Consider the following 22,795-nt stretch of genomic DNA (forward strand, 5'->3'; position numbering starts at 1 on the left):
TTTTTTTGTTTCTAGCCTTTTGTTGGCAGCATAAGTGCACAAGGCACACAATCTTATCCATTTATGCTCTGATTTATTGGTTTCTGCAGACACATTTTTGTTATTTATCTGAAAGGTTTAATACATCATCTTAATGCACAAATGGCATGCTGCTTATGCTTAGTGAAAGGGGAAAATAAAGAATACTTTTTTTTGTATAACCTTTCACCTTTTCTATTGTACTATCCACTGTTGGTGCAATAAATCTCATATGAAAAATTGTTACTTGTAGATACTCTTTTTTCGATTCAATCCTAATTTTAAGTGCCTACAAGTTCTTGCACCCTCCGTACTGCTCTGAGGTTTGATTCACATTCACTTTTGTGATTGTAAAATACTAGAATTTCTTTGATCTATTATCACCAGTTTGCATGATGTAAAGTAAAATTGGTGTTGAAGAGTAGAAGGTGTTGAAGATATATACAGGAGGTGCATATCTGAGCCTTTACAGAACTGTTCACTAGATTCCTAGAGGAAGATGATAGCTCAAAAAACATTACATAATATATCAACTCTGCTTTTTTAAACATACTGGAATACTTCAAATCATGGTACATAGAAATTTGCTGTTCATGTAAGGAGGTGTGTTACAATTAAAAACAAAATATATCAACTCTGCTTTTTTAGACATACTGGAATACTTCAAATCATGGTACATAGAAGTTTGCTGTTCATGCCAGGAGGTTTGTTACAATTAAAAACAAAATGACACATTTTTGCATGACATTTAAGGCATGAAATATTAAATTCAATCTCTGCTACAATCTATGATTTCATAAGCAATTTATTATCATCTACCACTTTCCAGATCTAGCGCCATCAAACTATAAACATCACTCTTCTCTGTTAGTTGACGCTCTTGCAAGTATTCAGGGTCAAGATAACCTATAGTTCCCTGTACCATTGTCATAAACTGTATTTCATCCGTAGGAAGCATTCTTGATGCTCCAAAATCAGTCACTTTTGCTGCGCAGTTGGCGCCTAGGAGAATGTTTGGAGATTTTACATCTCCATGAACTATGGGAGGGGATGCTGATGAGTGCAGATATGCTAATGCTTCTGCAGATTCCTGAGCTATCCTGAGACGAGTATCCAGTGAAACGGGAAATCTTCTGTTTTTACCATGCATCAGCTCGAATAGGGTGCCGTTTGGGATGCATTCATAGACCAACATTGGGACTTCCACTTCTAAGCAACATCCTAGAAGCTTTACCACATTCCTGTGGTTTATCTGTGAAAGTATAACCATCTCTTGCGCAAATTCATCTTTCTGGTCCATGTTCATAACCTTTGAGCGCTTTATGGCTACCACTCTGCCGTCTTTGAGAATTCCCTTGTAAACAGTTCCATGGCCACCTCTTCCTAATTCTCTGCTTGAGTCGAAATTGTTTGTTGCGTTCTCTAGTTCTTCCCTTGTGAATATTCTCACTGTATCAACTTGCTTTGACCTGATTTGGTCATATAATAGCAGGCCACCATTTTGTTGGAAGAAAAGCTGCTTTTCTTTCACCAGCTTTCTCTTCTGACATTCAATCAGGAGTGCAAAAATGCAGATAAGGAGAAGTACTGCACATGCTGAAATACCTGCCAAGAATAACATTCTTTCAGTTTTGGTTCTTGAACACGCAGGTGAGTTGTGTATCTTTGTATTAAAGAAGAAAGGAAGGGGGTAGAAAGCCCCGAGCACACTGGAAGCATAATTGTTTAATTAGCCTGGAGGACAATTTTCTTTCAGTTACTAGAACAAGATTTAGTTTGAGGCACATGCTCAGACGTAAAATGGGAAATTCTACTGCTTTCTTTAGAACATAAGGACGGGTTACTAAATAGTTTTATCATTTAGTACATTTGAGAGCATAAATAGGTATGCGTTTGTTCCTTATGCGATGATAAAAGTGGGCATACGATCTGCATGTAAGTTAATGTAGCATATGCAGCTATTATTTACTACCTCCATCCCAAAATAAGTGTCTCAACTCTAGTACAACTTTGTACTAAAGTTAGTACAAAGTTGGGACACTTATTTTGGGACGGAGGGAGTATATGGCAACCTTCAGCCTTTTGTGTTTTTAGTGGTTTTCTGCTGTCGTTATCAGGAAAATGGCGTTCAGAAAAAAATCATGGAAAAATATGATTATCTACGAGCTGTGCAAAAGTAAGAAAAAATTGAGATATGGAACAAATTGCTGTACAGTACAAGTTATGAAACTTGTTGTGCATAAATGCATCACGATTTTTGCAAAGTTAAAAACATTGGGTTCATATGTACCATGTTCTAAAAATTGTCTCTAGTCATTACTACAACTAATACAATGCATGCATGTGTAAGTGTCCAATTTTTTTGGAGGATGAGATTAGCTGCAAATATGTGTGTTACTCTGGCTTCTGACATGATTATCTGTGGCTTGTTGATCCAATGCAAATTTGTATACAGCTTCCATATTTACAAATAATTATTTTTGAATGAGAGGTACTATTATTGGCTAAATGATAAATTTGAGCTCGATATATTTCATTTTTTTGCTTTAATATAAATAGTTATTTTTAGTGCAAAGTTGAGTTTTTTTTTTTGCGGGGAAAATTTGAGTTCTTGTTGTGAAGTACAAGCAACCAATGACATCCAATTGTAAGAAACTCCGCATTGTTTTATGTTATGAACTTTGTGTGTGATCTATTGTCACACACGGGCACTTGGCTACTATTTAAGTATGTAATTTACCATCAGTATCTTTTAAATTATGCAGAAGATTATACTTTCTAGAATAAATGTTACTTTCACTAATGCGCTATATCAGTTTGACTTATCCATGCTATTGAGATATTTGGAACATGTACCTGCAAACATTTTTGTTAATCTAGCTCTTTCTGAAACTGCAATTGGGTCACAGGTTTTTCTCTTTGGATCTGCACTCTGAGTCGCAGGTTTGCATTTACAATCGTAGTCCCCAATTATATTACTGCAAATTCCATGGCAAGGATACTCATCTGGGAAATTGCACTCATTGATATCTGCACACATAATTCAAGAACAGAGAAATAGCTTGAGATCGATGCAGAGATAACTCGAGGTGAACCCAAAAGAAGGAAGTGAGTTACCAACCTTGGCATCCTTCTTCCAGGTATGGATTGCCTGCAAAACCATTGTTGCAGGTGCAGAGATATCCTGTAGCATTTGGTGACGTGATGCACCGGCTATTCTTGCTAATGCAGGCATACGTTGACATGTTCTTCACGGCTTCATCACAGTATTCATTTTCAGCAACCCAGTCAAGCAGAGTGGGTACTCCATCCTTGAACTTCTCTTTGAATTTATTATCCTCAAGATAAGAAGCCTCAAACCTGAACCAATCCTGTTCGGCGACAAAAGCATAGCTGCATGGGTTGAAGCCACTCACCTCAGAATTGTCGAATCTGTCATCGAATGTTATATTGGAGAAATTGAGGTTTGGCGCAATAGATGTCTGGCAACAGCCCATTCCAGAGCACTGATTCACTTCCGTCCACACTTCGCTTGTCTGCGCACATCGAGAAACACCCAGCTCCCACTCTGTGCTCGTTAAAGCCTCCCAGGAATGCAAGGGTGTTGCATCCAACCGCTGTTAATTTGTTTGCCTTGGTTGATATTGTAAAAAACTTACCTGTATTTAACCAGGCCCGCCCCCCTGTCTCGTTGAAGCACTTGGATGCAATCAAGGTGGTGACTCGGGCCTGCCCTCCTAGCAGACTGATGTCGTAGATCTTTATTCTGCTGCTTGAGTTATGCCTGTAAACACTGTTGTTCTCGCATGAAACATCGAACCCTTCGCGGAAGCAACCTTCACCGATGCCGAAGGGGTATGGGATGGTGAGGTTGCCACATGTTTCTTGGCACCCAGGCTTTGCCATCCTGGACGCTGTGCTGCTCTTGATGCTTGCTAGCATCAGGGTGGCTGCAAAGATTAGGCATGGTAGGGCTGCTGCCATCTCTTTGTGTATTTCTGCCTCCTTTTCTGCCTGTCCTATGATTCAGCTCCCTTTCTCTAACTTGGCTATGCTTATATAACGAAATGGATGTGGACTAATTGATCTTTCATGTTTTTTCCCCTATCAGAGTGTAGACTAGGTCAGAAGTGGTTTGGGGTTTGAACTAGCCTTCTTTCAGTCATAAAAATAGCTTGCTTGTCTGCTCTGCAATCCAAACATGAGACCGCTAATTAATTGGCAGTTTCTTTTATCTTTTGAGAGAGGGAGGGAGGGAGGCAGGCCACTTTTACGAACCCACCTTTTGTATTTCTTTATCAAATTATTCTAAGTTTTTTTGGTGGATGGTTCCTATTCTTATGCATGGAAATTGTTGAGCATAATTTGTTTGGTGCCAAAAATTGGCATGCCAATGTTTGGCATTCTGCCAAATATTGGGTACTGCTTGGTTGGTTACCGAGTTGTCTTGCCTATCTCACATAAAATTGCCAATAGTTGGCAAGTCCTGGTATTGCCAATATTTGGCTAGCCAAATATTGGCAGCAAACCAATCATGCTCGTTGTCTACAACTTGGAGTATTGACTTTTACACTACTTTTTAACAAAATAAAGTTTCAAACTGGTCATGATCACAGCTTGCCAGAGTGCTGAAATTAGTTTAATATTAAGGCAGAAAAGCAAGTATGTCTCTTATATGAGGCACGCATTTAGATGCTAGACACAAAGCGCCTTGCCCAGATTTAATAGAAAGCCAAAAGAAGGTTCAGGTGAAACTGGGGCATCGTTTGCATATTGACCGATATGGTGGTTATAGCAGTGCAATTTCCCCCTTCTATATCCCTTGCTTGGCGGATTGGCCTTTTCTGAAAGCAACTCCCCACCTACCGTAGAAGACCGGGCCATCAGATTTTTGCTGCGTCAACATACTCCATTTGGCTTAATCTCACCATGCTTCTTTGATGAAATGTCACATCCACACCTAGCCTTCTATGAAACGGAAGTAGCCGGTGCAGATTATAGTGGCAATTGGTAGGTCCCAGGCGACCTTGGACACACATATAACTGGGGAGACTCTTCTATCCTGGCTGCAATATATTAAATGTCTCGTTGGCGTATTTACCTTCAAACACTGTAAAGCATTGTCACCAGTAACTAGCAGCAGCTGATTTAAAACTTAACCTTATGTTGCCTTGCCACAGGTGATTGAGCCGGGAAGTGACCCAGGGTCACTCAAGACCGCAGCACATCAAGTTAAACGAAGGTTCCTTGATGTGATCAGGGCGACTTTGAATCCATGGCCAGGTCAAGTCATTAAAGAGAATCTTTCAAAAGGGACAAGGAGATATGCACATCCTGCTCGATGAAAGTGAAGGTGAACTCGTTCGTGTCATGGCATTGAATGAGACTTGTAAAGGGGGTAAGCTTGCTCTGTGAATACCTTGGACTAGTTCTGCTGTCTTGATCGACTCCGCCGCGAGAACAGATTTGCACCACAGGTTCGTCCCTGAATTACGCTCGACCAAACTTGTGTTCTTCTGTGCTATGCATTGTGGTGTGGACTAGTTTGTAACAGGGGAACTTACCAGCTCAGCTAAGAATGTCTCTGACAAGTCGCTATTGTGTTAGTTTATATAAGTAAAAAAAAGGGAAAAGGAAATACCTGTATTTTTAGAGGGCGTACCCAGTGCTGAAAGACCTTTTTTTTAAGGAATTAGCAAAAACACAGCACAATTCATGTGCTGTATCTCATCAGGTCCATAAACTTGTACCAATCTGTGACAAATTCTGTGCTGTAATATCAAGAAATTCTGGCTTTCATGTGTACCATACATATACCTTAGCCTGAGGTGTAAATTTTTCTAAGTTAGAGGTGTTCTTGAGGTCATCGGTATATTGTAGTATCTTTGTTGATGGAGAATAGTGTAATAGTGGAAGCGGGTAAGTTCTTGCTAAAAATCCAAAACGAAAATATCTTTTCCCTTCTTGGTACAAATTAAAAAAAGATTTAATGCCTATATGTTTGCAACTGGTATGTGAGATAGTGGAAGCGGGCAAGTTTCTGCTTAATAAATGCGCACAGGCTCGAGTTTGAATTTATCAACGTAGTTTCCCCCTACTTTTTCCTGCTTATTGGTAAGTACTATCCACTGTCGGTGCAATGAATCTCATACGAAAATTTGTTACTGATAATTACTCTAGTTTCAATTCAATCCTAGTTTTAAGTGCTGGCAAGTTTTTGCACCCTTCACTGCTTTGGGGTTGGATTTGCATTCACTTCTAAAATACCTGTAATGTATGATCAACAACTTCCATTGTGTAAAATAGGCAACGCTATAGCATCTATTTGTTTTTTTACTGGAAAACTGTAGGGGAGGCTCTGACAGTAATATATTGTCAAATAGAGTAAAAGGTATACAAGATATATACAGGAGTTGCATATCAGAGGCTATACAGAAGGAACTATATTCAGTGGATACAAGCACATGGTAGGAAGGTGATGGTAAAAAAAGAAGTTACACAATTTAGCAACTCTTTGTTGTTAACATACTGGAATTATTTGAAATCATGGTACATAGAAGTTTGCTATTCATGCAAGGAGGTTTGTTACAATTAAAAACAAAATGACACATTTTTGCATGACATTTATGGCACGAAATAGTAAATTCAATCTCTGCTACAATCTGTGATTTCATAAGCAATTTATTATCATCTACCACTTTCCAGATCTAGCGCCATCAGACTTCCATGCTGTCCAGTGCTAGAAGGGTCATAGTGTGACGAGTTCTCAAGCAAACATTCAGTTTCCCTGCTAGGATTCTGAATCAATTGTTCTCTCCAGGTGCTTCTTATTGATCTCAACCTCTCAGCGACATCTCTCATTAATGGCCGTTCTTCCCCCCTCATACTCAAGCAACACTTTGCCAGTTGAGCAATTTCTTGGAGCAGCTCCGCTTCGAAGTCTAATATATTCTTGTCCAAGATGAATTGAAGTCCATTTTCTTTCATTTCTAGAAGGAAGGATGATGCAAGGTTTTTCTTTTCTCCAGTACTGTCAGAATAAATTGCGAACTTCATTGTAATGAGCTCTAGGAGCACAACTCCAAAACTATAAACATCACTCTTCTCTGTTAGTTGACGCTCTTGCAAGTATTCAGGGTCAAGATAACCTATAGTTCCCTGTACCATTGTCATAAATTGTATTTCATCCGTAGGAAGCATTCTTGATGCTCCAAAATCAGTCACTTTTGCTGTGTAGTTGTCGCCTAGGAGAATGTTTGGAGATTTTACATCTCCATGAACTATGGGAGGGGATGCTGATGAGTGCAGATATGCTAATGCTTCTGCAGATTCCTGAGCTATCCTGAGACGTGTATCCAGTGAGATGGAAAGTCTTCTGTTTTTACCATGCATCAGCTCGAATAGGGTGCCGTTTGGGATGCATTCATAGACCAACATTGGAACTTCCACTTCTAAGCAACATCCTAGAAGCTTTACCACATTCCTGTGGTTTATCTGTGAAAGTATAACCATCTCTTGCGCAAATTCATCTTTCTGGTCCATGTTCATAACCTTTGAGCGCTTTATGGCCACCACTCTGCCATCTTTGAGAATTCCCTTGTATACAGTTCCATGGCCGCCTCTTCCTAATTCTCTGCTTGAATCAAAATTGTTTGTTGCGTTCTCTAGTTCTTCCCTTGTGAATATTCTTACTGTATCAACTTGCTTTGACCTGATTTGCTCATATAATAGCAGGCCACCATTTTGTTGGAAGAATATCTTCTTTTCTTTCACCAGCTTTCTCTTCTGACATTCAATCAGGAGTGCAAAAATGCAGATAAGGAGAATTACAGCACATGCTGAAATACCTGCCAAGAATAACATTCTTTCAGTCACTGGAAGTCTTATATAGATAATGCCTAATGGTGCTCAAAGCATTTGCTCCCTTTTCGAAAAAAATATTTTCGTTCTTCCAAAAATTGCAAAAAAATCCTGCAATGACTAATCATTTTGTTTGGATTTCAAGTCATATGAAAATCTTGAGATGGGCTGTAAAAAAACCCACATGTAAATGACTAATTATTTCTTCACAACTAAATTATTATTTGTATCTAATCATTATTAGGCAGATTACAAATCAACATTTTTTTTTCAAATTAACTTGATGGGCAACCAATAGCATATGAATATAAGTCACTTTGTTTTGTTTCTATGGTATAAGAATTTCTGGCATCATTTATCTACTTGGTTTTGTTTGGATTTACCGTGAGCGTATATTAAATTATGCACAAGACTACACGGCAACTGGCAGCGACACGCGGCACCTTATCTTTATTGCGATTACAGTGCATACTTTTAAGACAAGGCAGGATGAATGTCCTAATATGTATATTTTGCAAATAAGAGTGAAAAAGTGTCCTTTCTTATTTGTTCATATATGCAGCTAAGTTTAGATTTCTAGGAATGAATGTCACTCTATGTGCTATATCAGTTTGACCTATCCACACTACAGAGACACTTACTGAAATATCCTGAGCATATGAAGATTACCTATAAACATTTTTGTTAATCTAGCTCTTTCTGAAACTGTGATTTGTTTGCAGGTTTCTCTCTTTGGATCTATGCTGCTAGTTCCAGAGTTGCATGAACAAATGTAGTCCCCAATCGCGTTGCTGCAGATTCCATGGCAAGGATACTGATCTGGAAAGCGGCACTCGTTGATATCTGCAAGCAGTATGCAAGGATAGAGAAATAACTGAAGCTCAATGCACATATAACTCAAGGTGAACTCAAAGGAAGTGAGTTACAGGGAGTTACCGACCTTGGCATCCTTCTTCCAGGTAGGGGTTGCCTGCGAAGCCATTGTTGCAGGTGCAGAGATAGCCTGTAGCATTTGCTGACATGATGCAGTGGCTATTCTTGCTAATGCAGGCATACGATGTCGTGTTCTTGACCGCTTCATCACAGGATTCATGTCCAACAACCCAGTCAAGCACAGCAGGGACCTCATCCTTGAACTTTTCCCTGAACTTGTCATCATCAAGGTATGAAGCCTCAAACCTGAACCAATCCTGCTCGGCGACAAAAGCATAGCTGCAGGGGTTGAAATCACGCACCTCAGAATTGTTATACCTGTCATCGAATCCTATGTTTAAGGAATTGAGGTTTGGTGCGATGGATGTCTGGCAACAGCCCATGCCAGAGCACTGCCCACTACCGTCCACTCCTTGCTTGTCAGGGCACATTGAGAAACACCCAGCTCCGGCTCTGTGCTCATTAAAGCCTCCAAGGAATGCAAGGGTGTTGCATCCAACCACTGTTAGCTTGTTCGCCTTGCTGGATATTGTAAACAAATCGGCAGTATTTGATGAAACCCCCCAATCTGTGTCGGTGCCATTTTTGTAGGAGCACTTGGATGCAATCAAGGTGCTGACTCGAGCCTGCCCTCCTACCAGACTGATGTTGTAGATCTCCATTCGGCTGCTTGAATTATGCATGAAAACACGATTGTTCTCGCATGAAACATCGAACCCTTGACCGTAGAAGCAACCTTGACCGATGCCGAAGGGGTATGGGATGGTGAGGTTGCCGCATGTTTCTTGGCATCCAGGCTTCGCCATCCTGGACGCTGTGCTGCTCTTGATGCTTGCTAGCAGCAGCAGGGTGGCTGAAAAGGTTAGCCATGGTAAGGCTCTTGCCATCTCTTTTGTGGTTCTTACTCCCTTTTCTGTTTGTCCTAGATCCAGCTCTCCTTCTCTAACTGGGCTATGCTTAAATAGCGAAACAGATGTGGACTAATTTGCCCTTGGCCCTACTTGCATTTATTTTTTGTCCAATCAGGGTGTAGACATGGTCAGAAGTGGTTTTGGGGTACGCGGTAGCTTGTTCGGTCAGCAACCAAATGTGAGTCCATGACTCAGTTGGCAGTTTGTTTTAGCCAGTTTTGCGAACCTAACCTATAATATTTTTTATCAAATAAATTACAAGGTTTTTTAAGAGATATGGTTCCTATTCTTAGACATGGCAATTCTGGTCTACCAATTGGAGCATTCAATTTTACACTGTACTTTTGATCTTCAAAATGCCTGATGCGATCACACTGAACAACTGTAGCGGAAATTATATATTTAATGCAGTATGCCACTCTCCAGTAAATTGTTTCCCTCTATGTAGCATATTAACAAAATAAAGTTTCCAATTGGTCATGATCACACCTCACTAGTGCGCTAAAATTAGCGCCATGTTTAGGTGGAAAGGCAAATCTGCTCTTATATCAGGCACGTGTTTAAATGCTGGACAGAGATCACCTTTGCCCGGCTTTAGCATAAAGCTAAAAGGAGGTTCAGGTCCTTGAGAAACCGGGCCACGCGTTTAGATGTCGATATGATGGCTATAACAGTGAAATTCCCCCCTTCTCATTAATTTATATTTGCTTGGGCCAACTTGCCTCCCCCGAAAGCATCTTGCCACCTACCAGATGACCTGATGATCAGATACTTATCCCGTCGTGCTCCATTTGGCTTAACCTCCCTGTCCCCTTTGAGGGAATGTCACATATGTTATCTATACAACTGGAGTTTCTTTTATGAAATGGAAGCAGTGTAGTGGTAAATTGGTAATTGGTAGGCACCAGCCTCCAGGTGAATCTGAATTCACATATAAGACCGGAGACCGACTCTTTTATCCTGGATGCATGGATGACCTGTTCAAATGCTGTACTTAGTATTATCGCCAGTAACTAAAACTAGCTGATTAAACTTAATCTTGTGGGTGCCGTAGGTGATTGAGCCAGGAAGGTTCTTGTTGACCCAGGGTCAAGACAGCGAACGAACGGTGCATGAAAGGAAGTTTCCCTGATGTGACATGTTGTATCTGCAATTGGGTCAAGTCGTTAAAGGGAGTCTTCCAAAGGACAAGAAGGCAATCTAATGCACATCCGGGTTCACGACAGCGAAGGTGAGCTGATTTTGCATCCCAGCATTTCATTAGACCGGTAAGGATTATTCCCTTGGACTAATTCTGCCGTCTGGGTTGATTTCATCTGAGAGCAGATTTGCACCACAGGTTTGTCCTTGGATTTATGCTCGACCAATTTTCTGTTCAATGCTATGCACTGTTGGAGTGTGATTTGTTGTTACAGGGAAAAATTACTAGCTTCACATCTATTTAGAAAAGGGTAAAGGCAAGGACTACCTGTGTTTTCAAAGGAAAAAATCAAATCAAAGGAAAAAACACACCATGAAAGCCATTGTAAGTTAATCTTTCCTTATGTCCGTCGCATGTGCAAGGAAGGGATGTGATTGAGCTTGGTGTGATTTTTTTAGACATGACACCCGTCCTCACTGCCACCGCCATATGCGGTAGAGTCGAGGAACGAGAAGCTGAACTGATTTTGCATCACAGCAATTGATTAGACCGTTGAAGGAATAGGAGTATTCCGTGAATCCATTGGGTCAATTCATCCCTGTCATTCGAGTACTCGACTTGGCTGTGAGCATATTTGCACCTTAGGTTTGTTGTCCTTGGGTTTATGCTCGAGCAATTTACCTTTTTCTGCACTATGCACGTTGGAGTGTGAATTGTTGTTTAAGATTTGTTATTTTACTATTTTAACATGTGTTTAGGAAAAAAGGGCGAAGTAAAGGATTATTCATGTTAACTTTTGAGAAGAAAAGAACAAAACATGAAAGCACCATAAGTTAATCCCGCTTGATAGATCTTGGCCGTCGCATGCGCAAGGAAGGGATATGATTGGACTTGGTGTGGATTTAGAACACATACGCTTGGCAATTTTTTTAAGAAGGCCCTGCCAAATATTTTTAAGAAGACCCTGCAAAATGTCCAGAATGCAGCAAGAAGTGTCTTCACATTGCTCTCAGCCCAAACCACCAAAATAGGGTTTCCAAACCTAGCGGCGACAGAATGGGCGGCGGCGGCGGCGGCGCGCCGCACCCATGCGAGACCCGAGTGGATGAGCACGTACGCCAGAAAATGGCCTCGTTGCCAATCCCCGGTGATCTCCTAGCGGACATCTTCCTTCGCCTGCCCACGCCAGCCGACCTCATCCGTGCCGCCGTCGGCTGCATCTCCTTCCACAACATCATCACCGACCGCTCCTTCCTCTGCCGTTTCCGCAAGCTCCACAACCCGCCCCTCCTCGGATTGCTCGACAATCATCGAGTCTTCCACCCTGCCAACCCGCCTCACCCCTCCGCGCCGGCAGCCAGTGCCGTCGCTGTTGCCGCTGACTTTTCCTTCTCTTTCCTTCCTGGCGCCAGCCACAACTGGGCCATCCAGGACATTCGCGATGGCCGTGTCCTCCTCAACAAAATCCATGGGAGGGATGGTATCGGTCAGAAGTGGAGAATATTCAAGGATATGGTGGTGTGCGACCCCCTGCACCGACGGTATTTCCTGCTCCCGCCAATCCCCGAGGATCTAGTAAATCCAGTGGAGGAGCCACACTTTATGGAAGAGGTATATTATTTGTACCAGATCTTCCTTTTGCCTCCCTGTGACAATGATGAGGAGGCAACAGCTGTGGAAGAGACGTCATTTAGAGTGGTTTTGATGGCATGGTGTGAAACTACGATGGTTGCCTTTGTCTTCTCTTCTAGTACTAGACAATGGCGAGCCATTCCATCCCTGGGCTGGGATACTTTAGTTGCTAACTTGCCACTGAGAGGGTATTGTCTCTTCGCCGCACGCCAATACGCGTATGGCTGTTTCTACTGGATGTTACATTTTTGCAAGAAAATATTGGTGCTTGACACTCGGAAGATGGAGTTCTACATTGCTAACCCCCCACCTGCAATATCTTTTTCTTTTCTGGATATAGCCATTGTGGAGGCAGGGGAAGGTAGAGTTGGGATGTTTGTGCCAGGAATAGGCAGAAATGGACTTGAATTCTATACAATGTGGAGAAACAATGGTGGGACTTACATGCAGTGGAAGTTGGAGAAGACGATCTCAGTTCATTTTTTGCACTACTCTGCGGGTTCAAATGGGAAACACTTGTTCATATATGATGTGGAAAGCCCGTCGGTTAGCTATGGTTGTTTCTCACTAGACATCAAGACATTCCAGCTTAAAAGGGTGTGTTCTTCAAAGACATGGATCCCTAATCCGCTTGCATATAGCAACTTTCCACCATCAATTTTGGCATCACCAACAATAGCAAGTGGTAAGCTTTCTTAGTTAACTCCTTCCTTGTATAGTTATGCAACAACTTGTCTGATACTCGGTACTCCTTATTGTGATTGGTAATTTTCATATACATGGTTTGGTAGCTGTTACCTTTTCCATGATTGTGGCAGCGCTCATCAAGCACATGAATAAAATTGTGATTGGGGTGCGTCTAACATTGTGGTGGTTATGTTCTGTTTGGTCTCCTAAGGGAGTTCTTAAGTTGTCTAGTTTGTTTTGTATGTATGTTGGCTGGAGCAAGGGCTTTAGGTTTTGAACTTTTGATTCAAGTCGTTGTTGTTCAGAAAAGAGTGCTGTCCTTTTGTGACAACCTTTCTGTGGCGACTTTGTCTTTATCTTTGTCATGCAATATGAAATGGGACCGGAGCTATTTAATTCGAAAAAAAAGGATGAGTTATGAAGATTGATTCTCCAACCTGTATGTGGTCCTTTGATACCTCGTCTATTATGCTTCTTACTGTGTTTTTCTCAAAAGAAATTTACCAAGTGTTGTCGAATAGTAAGACCTATTGTTTATTTTGCTCGCAAGCTCCAGAATATATATCTGCAACCTGAGTATGTGTATGTTGGGCAGGTACTCAGGAAGGTGAGAAGGAGATGCTGGAACAAGGCGCGAAAACTCTGCAAGCTGAAGAACATGTGGACAGCCAGCATGGTGGGAGCACCAGTGATGGTGTTGATGCTGGAGGTCACCCTGGCATGCCGAGGATCAGAGATGGCACTGATTGAGTTTGTGCTGCAACTCAGACAGCTGACCACATGTTGGTCTGTAATAGGCGGTTCTGTTTGGTCCGTAATAATTGACCTGGAGTTTACCTTTATCCCTTGTGCTTTCGATTTGACTTGAAGTTTATCATGTGTGCTTTCAATATGACGATGGTTGGTGTGTTTGCCGCATAAAGACTATGTGAGTAGTCAAAAGTGAACAATTTGAATTTGTGAGGTATTTGCAACTAAGCAGAAGTGTTGGCTTATAATCTATTTGTGTTGCTCTTTCTTTGGACAGTGAAGTTACTTTTAGCAGTACTATTTGTGTTTCATGAGATCTCTTTCGTGCTGCTCTTTTTCTTGCACAGTGAAGCTACTTGAAGTTCTGTGAGATGCCAAATGTGTTGTACTAGTCAGGCATTTTGGAAAACAAGGACAAGTGCTGATCTACTCCATGAGCAATGATAAAGTGAAGGGAACATGCTTGTGATGCCTGTTAATGTTGTACCCTCTTTGTGCTGCTCTTTTTCTTAGAGAGTGAAGTTACATGTGGTTATGTTTGATCTCATCTGCACCCTCAATCAGCTGTTCTCTCTCAGGGGAAAGTGGTGCTTCTTGCTCAATTCTGCCCATATAACTCTTCTGCCAAAATCTGATGCTGCCACCAAGATCAAGGATTTTCGGCCAATCAGCCGTATGCACTCCATTGCTAAGATCATATGCAAGTTATTGTCCAACAGACTCACACCCCTCCTGCTCAAGACCCCCCACCCTCAAAGTGCCTTCATCAAGAGCCGCTCGATCCAAGACAACTTTCTTTAATTATGTCAGAAATGCCCTGCAGAAAGCTGCACAAGAACAAAGAGCCGGCCTCGCTGCTGAAATTGGATATTGCCGGCGCTCGATCCAATAGTACTAGTGTGTGATGGAATTAATATATTGTCTAATACTCCCTCTTTTCCAAAATAAGTAACTCAACTCTATACTAACTTTAGTACAAAGTTCACTTATTTTGGGATGGAGGGAGTATATCCTTTTTTACGCGAAATTAAGGAGCTTTATTGCACAATTGAAATCCGGTTACAATCAGCTAGGAAGCTGCTGACTAAAAAGGATGGATAAGAGTCCAACCAGACGTCTGAAACTGAAAGCGTGGTCGCATGTTTTGCGCAAAGATCGGCCGTGCAATTGGCTTCTCTTGCGACATGCTGGATCGAAAAAGAGACGAAGTTTGCAGCTCTTTCCTTGATTTCATCGAAGATAGGCTTCACAATCAACCTGTGTAGCGACCAGACCTTAAACGGTCCAATCTCTATGCTCCAGTGTCATCCCTGGATCAGTAATGCTGACACCGCACAATACTTGAAGGATTTATAACAGAGTAGCAATCACACACTTATTACAACGAGTGTCTCAAAAAAGAACTTATTACAATAAATATGGCTTAAGGCCATCTAATAATGATAACAACGGAAGGTTTGGAAGATAAGTGAGTCCATCAACTCCAACGGCATCACTGAGTATAGAACCACGACCTAAAGGCACCTTACTCGTCGTCTGAAAAGTCTGCAACATAAACGTTGTAGCCCGAAATGAGTCAGCACATGGAATATGCTGGCAAGGTAACACATAGAGAGTAATGAAAGAATAGGCTAAACTACATGCGTATTTGGCTGGTGGAAAGCTCTATGGTTACAGTTTTGCGTAAAGCCAATTTTTTCCTACTGCAAAGGAATAAATTTTATTTAACTATCATGGTAGTTGTTAAACATTGAAAGTGTAGACACGCTCTCAATCCCAATTAAGCATCAACAATAAAACCCAACAATATTAATTAAAGTAACATGATGAGATTCACATGATAATCCAAGTACTAGATACTCAGGTTGTCCATAACCGGGGACATGGCTAACCATGATTAGATTATACACTCTGCAGAGGTTTGTGCACTTTTCCCCACAAGATTTGATCTCCTCCGTTGGGATTCTCGCAGTACATGGTGTTTGAGAAACGGATGACCGAGACATAATCTTTCAGAAGTGCTAGCACCTTACGATCGGGTAGACCGTTACACCTACTTTCCCCTACATCTGCTAGTCTACCACTGTAAGAGTTCGCATGACTTAATCAACTATACTAGAGCCCATAGTAGCTTGTGGCTGCAGACGGAAGTTTCTAGTATGAATAATCTCATGATCCCTTTGAGCCTGGGTGGCGGTCCAAAAGAAAAACAGGCAATCGCTGGAATACCCAGGTGCCTCAATCCACCCAGATGTGTGTTTATGTTGCCACCTTAGATAAACCATTAATTATCAATCTCACATCTGTCATGGATACACTCAGCCAATCCACGTCTACTAGCATAGCATAGCAATATAAGCAAACGTAGAAGTATCTCCCAGGGTTTGATGATAAAACAGGTAATAGGTTCTACCTCATCTACTTCCCAAAACCCACAATTTAATTAGATCCTAATCATGCATTATTTGAGGATTGATCTAATGCAATAAAAACTGGGTAGTAGGAGGTATGATCAAAGTGTTACTTGCCTTGCTGATGATCCGCGAAATCTAGCGATTCGAAGTAGCAAGCGGCGCACTCCGGGTACTCTATCACAAACAAACAAGCATACAATAAGTACTCATCTAATGCACATGTAAAACTCAAATAAGAGATATAACCAGAAAGTTCAACTTAAGAATTCTGGTTGGCAAAAAGAATCAAATCGAACGAAGCAACGAAAGTCAAACGGCAAAAGAAAACAAGCTTCGTTTACTATTCTGGACATAGGTCAAATTTTACAGAAGCAAAAACTTGTTTGAGTTGGTTAAACGGAAAGAGGGTTTCGAGACGAAACTCCAGGCGCTTGAATCGACTGATTCCGATAAACGAGCGAAAAGTTATACTAAAATGAAAATCGAATCAGAAATCGCGATCAGAAATAATCACGGATAATCCGAGAAAAAGAAAAACGACGAACAGATTAACGAACGAACGTTTGTTATCTGGATCTAAACGATAAACGCGTTCGTTAAAATGAACGAACGAGCGAACGCTTGCTAATTAACCTAAACCGAAAAAAAACGATTTAATAAAAAAACGGAAACTAAAAAAAACGAACAGAAATCGGCGAAAACTAGCGGTTTTCTAAAAAAACCGGCGGCGGGTCCGGCGGCGGCGGCGTCGGCGACGGCGACTGGGGCTGGGCGCGGCTAGGGTTTGGGGGCGCGGCGCTCGGGTGGGTTGAGGCGGCCCGGGGTGGCGCTATATAAAGCCCCCCGGCCAGAGGAGTCCTGGCCGATCCCGGCCCAGAATCGGTTCGTTTTTTTAAATAATTTCGCGTAGAAAAAAAAAATGAAAATACTAAACCGACTTCAAAAATCCCGAAATAAATTTTCCTCAGCTTCTAAAATCAAGCCGCACAGGATGAACATTTATTTGGGGCCTAAATGCAATTTTGAAAAACACGCATTTTCCTAAATTCAAATAAAATAGCAAATAAAACCAAAATAAAATCTTATTTGATTTTATTATTAAATTCTCAATATTTATTTATTTTGGAAAAGTCATTTTATTCCCTCTCTCATATATTAGTGATAGAAATAATTGAAGATAAAATAAATAAAATCAAATGGTCCTATTTTCAAAATTTGAGAAAACTCAAATATGAAAATAACGAAATCCCCAACTCTCTCCGAGGGTCCTTGAGTTGCGTGAAATTTCTAGGATCAACCAAAATGCAATAAAATATGATATTTAATAATGATCTAATGTATAACATTCCAAATTGAAAATTTGGGATGTTACAAACCCACCCCCTTAAGATGAATCTCGCCCTCGAGATTTGGGTTGGTTAGAAAATAGGTGAGGGTGGTCCTTCAGCAGATCTTCCTCTCGCTCCTAGGTGGCTTCATCCTCCGTGTGGTGGCTCCACTGAACTTTGCAAAACTTGATAACCTTGCTGCGGGTGACTCGGCTGGCATACTCAAGAATCTTGACTGGTTTCTCCTCATAGGTCAAATCATTGTCCAACTGAATTGCTTCCAGCGGCACTGTATCTCTCAGCGGTATATCAGCCATCTCTACATGGCACTTCTTCAACTGGGAAACGTGGAACACGTCGTGAACTCCTGACAATCCTTTGGGCAATTCCAACTTGTAGACTACTTCTCCCATACGCTCCAAAACCTTGTATGGTCCTACAAAACGTGGCGCTAAATTTCCCTTAACCCCAAAGCGCTTAACTCCTCGAAGTGGAGATACTCGAAGATAAACTCGGTCTCCGACTTCGTAAACTGTCTCCTTGCGTTTTGAATCTGCGTAGCTCTTCTGCCTGGACTGGGCTACCTTGAGCCTATCGCGAATCAATTTCACCTTCTGTTTAGACTCCCTAATCAGATCCGGTCCAAACAACTGTCGGTCTCCAACTTCATCCCACGACAATGGGGGCCTGCACCTCCTTCCGTACAAGGTTTCGAAAGGGACCATCTTCAAACTGGATTGTTAACTGTTGTTGTAAGAGAACTCTGCGTATGGCAAATTGTCGTCCCAATTAGATCCATAATCTAGCGCACAAGCTCTCAACATATCCTCCAAAATCTGATTGACTCTCTCGGTCTGGCCATCTGTCTGTGAATGGAAAGCTGTACTGAACTCTAGCCTGGTACCCAAAGTTTCGTGCAACTGATTCCAGAACTTTGAGATAAACTGGGTTCCTCTATCTGATACAGTGCTTCTTGGAACTCCATGCAGACATACGATCTTGGTCATGTATATCTTTGCTAACTTAGCACTGGTGTAGGTAGTCTTCACTGGAAACCTTTGTCAAACGATCGACTACAACCCATACCGAGTCATAGCCTGAACGTGTTCTGGGCAATCCTGTGATAAAATCCATGCCTAACTTATCCCACTTCCATTCGGGTATTGGCAATGGCTGTAGCAATCCCGCTGGCTTCTGATGCTCTGCCTTTACTCTCTGACACACATCGCAAACTGCTACATACTCCGCAATATCCTTCTTCATTCCGGTCCACCAGAAAGTATCCTTCAAATCCAAATACATCTTGGTATTTCCTGGGTGTATCGAATATGGTGAATCATGGGCTTCTTGCAGAATTAACTTCCTGATCTCCGGGTCATTGGGCACATAAACACGGTCTTCAAACCATAAGGTATCATGTTCGTCCTCACGAAATCCTTTAACTTTTTCTTTGCTCATTTTTTCCTTTATAGAGGGAACCTCCTTATCAGTCTTCTGAGCTTCTCTGATCTTATCCATCAAAGTAGACTGAATCTCTAATGCTGCTACATAGCCTCTCGGGACTATCTCCAAACATAGCTCACGAAGATCCTCGGCTAACTCCTTCGGTAAATCTCCCATCATTCGAGTGTTGACATGGCTTTTACGGCTCAACGCATATGCTACTACGTTAGCCTTTCCGGGATGATAATGCAATCTCATATCATAATCCTTGATGAGCTCCAACCATCTCCTTTGCCTGAGATTCAACTCTTTTTGCGTGAAAATATACTTCAAACTCTTGTGATCCGTGTATACTTCACAGTGGTTTTCAATGAGAAAATGTCCCCAAGTCTTCAATGCATGCACTACGGCTGCTAACCCCAAATCATGCGTGGCATAATTCAACTCATGCGGCTTAAGCTGTCGTGAGGCATATGAAACAACTCTTCCTTCTGCATAAGCACTGCTCCAAGTCCTCGACGTGAAGCGTCGCAATACACCTCATAATCCTTGTTCTGATCCGGCAGAATCAACACTGGTGATGTAACCAAACGTTTCTTCAACTCCTGGAAACTGGCCTCACATTCCTCAGTCCATTTGAACTTGGTATCCTTCTTCAACAACTCCGTCATAGGTTTCACAATCTTCGAGAAATTTTCAATGAATCTCTGGTAGTATCCTGTGAGTCTAAGAAAACTCCGGATCTCTCCAACTGTTGTTGGTGCCTCCCAACTTGTCACAGTGTCAACCTTGGTGGGATCTACTGCTATACCTTCTTCGGATATAACGTGTCCTAGGAATCCAACTTCCTTCAACCAAAATTCACATTTGCTAAACTTGGCATATAACTGATGTTCTCTGAGCTTCTCAAGTACCAAACGCAAATGTTCCTTATGCTCCTCTTCAATCTTTGAGTAAACTAGAATATCATTAATGAACACTACGACGAACTTATCTAAAAACTCCATAAACACTTTGTTCATCATGTTCATAAAATATGCAGGTGTGTTAGTCAGTCCAAATGACATAACGGTGTACTCGTACAACCCATACCTGGTGGTAAAAGCCGTCTTAGGTATATCCTGTTCTCGAATCTTCAACTGATGGTATCCTGATCGCAGATCGATCTTGGAAAATACCTTAGCTCCTTGCAATCTGTCAAACAGATCATTGATCATTGGTAGTGGGTACTTGTTCTTGATTGTTACTTCATTCAATCCCCGATAATCGACAACCATCCTTAATGATCCATCCTTTTTCTCCACTAGAAGTACTGGCGATCCCCAAGGCGAAGAACTTGGGCGAATATATCCTTTATCCAGTAACTCCTTAATCTGCTTCTTAATCTCCTCCAAATCTTTTGCGGGCATCCTGTATGGTCTCTTAGATATTGGCCCTCTGCCTGGCAAAAGCTCAATTAAAAACTCAATGTCTCTATCCGGTGGCATGCCTGGCAATTCCTCTGGAAACACCTCAGGGAAATTCTTTACCACTGGTACTTCCTCTTGCACAACTCCTGTTAACGAATTTACTTGAGTCCTCCTCGGCACATGCCGGGATATATACTTGATCCTTCTTCCTTCTGGGGTGGTGAGCGCAATCAATGTTTCCTCCATACATCGATAGCCAATCCATACCCAGAATTACATCCAAACCTTGTGATTCCAAAATGATTAAATCTGAGGGAAACACATGCCTACCTATACTCAATGGCACTTGAAAACATCCTTTACTGGCCATGTACTCCGCTCCTGGTGAGCTTACTAACATAGGTGTTCTAAGAACTTTGGTGGGCAGGTCATACTTATCCACAAATTCCCTTGATATATATGAATGCGATGCACCAGTATCAAAAAGAACGATTGCAGTAAAAGACTTAACCAAAAACTTACCTATTACTGCATCGGGCTGGGCTTCAACCTCCTCCACATTTACGTGGTTCACCTGTCCCCTATTGAAAGGGTTCGGCTTCTTCCCAGAGCTTCCATTGCCATTTCCATTCTGGGATTCAGGACATTCATTTGCATAATGTCCGGTGTTCTGGCACTTAAAGCAAGTGACTTGGCTCAGGTCTCTCTTGGCTGGGGTTGATGGGTTGGTACGGTTCTGGCCGTTGCTTCCTCCATTCCCATTACCATTCTTGGGGCCATTATGATTGTGCGAGCTACCTCCTCCCTGGGTATGCTGAAAATGTCCTCCCGATCTAGGGGTAAAACGTGGCTTCTGCTGAGCTCCGGAATTGTACTTCCCTTGTCCATACTTCCTCTTACGGTTCTCAATTTGCTGCTGCTTCCCTTCAATCATAAGAGCACGATCTACCAACTCCTGGTAGTTGTTGAAGGTTGCTACCATCAACTGCATGCTCAATTCATCATTCAGTCCTTCCAGAAACTTCTCCTGCTTAGCTGCATCCGTAGCAACGTCATCTGGGGCATAACTGAAGGAAATATGCTCTAGAGGCAATAATAAAGTTATTATTTATTTACTTATATCATGATAAAAGTTTATTATTCATGCTAGAATTGTATTAACCGGAAACATAATACATGTGTGAATACATAGACAAACAGAGTGTCACTAGTATGCCTCTACTTGACTAGCTCGTTAATCAAAGATGGTTATGTTTCCTGACCATGGACAAAGAGTTGTTATTTGATTAATGGGATCACATCATTAGTTGAATGATCTGATTGACATGACCCATTCCATTAGCTTAGCACCCGATCGTTTAGTATGTTGCTATTTCTTTCTTCATGACTTATACATGTTCCTATGAATATGAGATTATGTAACTCCCGTGTGCCGGAGGAACACTTTGTGTGCTACCAAACGTCACAAGATAACTGGGTGATTATAAAGGAGCTCTACAGGTGTCTCCAAAGGTACATGTTGGGTTAACGTATTTCGAGATTAGGATTTGTCACTCCGAATGTCGGAGAGGTATCTCTGCGCCCTCTCGGTAATGCACATCACATAAGCCTTGCAAGCATTGCAACTAATGAGTTAGTTGCGAGATGATGTATTATGGAACGAGTAAAGAGACTTGCCGGTAATGAGATTGAACTAGGTATTGAGATACCGACGATCGAATCTCGGGCAAGTAACATACCGATGACAAAGGGAACAACATATGTTGTTATGCGGTCTGACCGATAAAGATCTTCGTAGAATATGTAGGAGCCAATATGGGCATCCAGGTCCCGCTATTGGTTATTGACCGGAGACATGTCTCGATCATGTCTACATTGTTCTCGAACCCGTAGGGTCCGCGCGCTTAAGGTTTCGATGACAGTTACATTATGAGTTTATACGTTTTGATGTACCTAAGGTTGTTCGGAGTCCCGGATGTGATCATGGACATGACAAGGAGTCTCGAAATGGTCGAGACATAAAGATTGATATATTGGAAGCCTATGTTTGGATTTCGGAAGTGTTCCGGGTGAAATCGGGATTTTACCGGAGTACCGGGAGGTTACCGGAACCCCCCGGGAGCTATATGGGCCTTAGTGGGCCTTAGTGGAAGAAGAGGAGAGGCGGCCAGGGATGGGCCGCGCGCCCCTCCCCCCTAGTCCGAATAGGACAAGGAGAGAGGGGGCCGGCGCTCCCTCCTTCTCTCTCTCTCTCTTTTCCACCTCGCGA

The 22,795-nt window shown here is 41.9% G+C and overlaps 2 protein-coding genes and 1 pseudogene across 3 annotated transcripts; 1 reads left to right on the top strand and 2 right to left on the bottom strand.

Annotated features, from left to right (window-relative positions):
• Positions 1 to 502: 502 nt before the first annotated feature.
• LOC119319408 lies at positions 503 to 4,217 on the bottom strand (annotated as a pseudogene).
• Positions 3,875 to 14,200, top strand: LOC119319411. 2 transcript variants are annotated; one of them, XR_005154472.1, is made up of 8 exons: positions 3,875 to 3,986; positions 5,199 to 5,495; positions 8,601 to 8,837; positions 8,929 to 9,041; positions 9,403 to 9,682; positions 10,777 to 10,953; positions 12,836 to 13,180; positions 13,778 to 14,200. XR_005154472.1 is itself a non-coding variant. In XM_037593896.1 (2 exons), the coding sequence occupies exons 1-2, from the start codon at positions 11,920 to 11,922 to the stop codon at positions 13,930 to 13,932; spliced, it is 1,416 nt and encodes a 471-aa protein (XP_037449793.1). In that variant the 5' UTR covers positions 10,963 to 11,919; the 3' UTR covers positions 13,933 to 14,200. The 2 variants fall into 2 exon arrangements, 1 of the variants encoding a protein (XP_037449793.1); XM_037593896.1 differs by lacking the exons at positions 3,875 to 3,986; positions 5,199 to 5,495; positions 8,601 to 8,837; ... (1 more) ...; positions 9,403 to 9,682; positions 10,777 to 10,953 and having other exon boundaries at positions 10,963 to 13,180.
• On the bottom strand, positions 6,376 to 9,725 carry LOC119319407 (wall-associated receptor kinase 2-like). Its single transcript, XM_037593894.1, has 3 exons — positions 8,819 to 9,725; positions 8,548 to 8,721; positions 6,376 to 7,865 (listed from the first exon to the last, which is right to left on the bottom strand). The coding sequence occupies exons 1-3, from the start codon at positions 9,696 to 9,698 to the stop codon at positions 6,706 to 6,708; spliced, it is 2,214 nt and encodes a 737-aa protein (XP_037449791.1). The 5' UTR covers positions 9,699 to 9,725; the 3' UTR covers positions 6,376 to 6,705.
• Positions 14,201 to 22,795: the final 8,595 nt, after the last annotated feature.

Source organism: Triticum dicoccoides, chromosome 6A (assembly GCF_002162155.2).
Source record: "Triticum dicoccoides isolate Atlit2015 ecotype Zavitan chromosome 6A, WEW_v2.0, whole genome shotgun sequence".
Taxonomy (NCBI): Eukaryota; Viridiplantae; Streptophyta; class Magnoliopsida; order Poales; family Poaceae; genus Triticum; species Triticum dicoccoides.

What these genes read in the sequence shown, in the direction of transcription:
- LOC119319407 (XM_037593894.1), bottom strand. Translation starts at nt 9,698, where the DNA reads ATGGCAAGAGCCTTACCATGGCTAACCTTTTCAGCCACCCTGCTGCTG. An exon ending in CCTGGAAGAAGGATGCCAAG is followed by an intron (nt 8,722 to 8,818) that starts GTCGGTAACTCC and finishes TACTGCTTGCAG; the next exon opens with ATATCAACGAGTGCCGCTTT. An exon ending in ATTAACAAAAATGTTTATAG is followed by an intron (nt 7,866 to 8,547) that starts GTAATCTTCATA and finishes TATTCTTGGCAG; the next exon opens with GTATTTCAGCATGTGCTGTA.
- LOC119319411 (XM_037593896.1), top strand. Translation starts at nt 11,920, where the DNA reads ATGGGCGGCGGCGGCGGCGGCGCGCCGCACCCATGCGAGACCCGAGTG. An exon ending in ATCACCAACAATAGCAAGTG is followed by an intron (nt 13,181 to 13,777) that starts GTAAGCTTTCTT and finishes TATGTTGGGCAG; the next exon opens with GTACTCAGGAAGGTGAGAAG.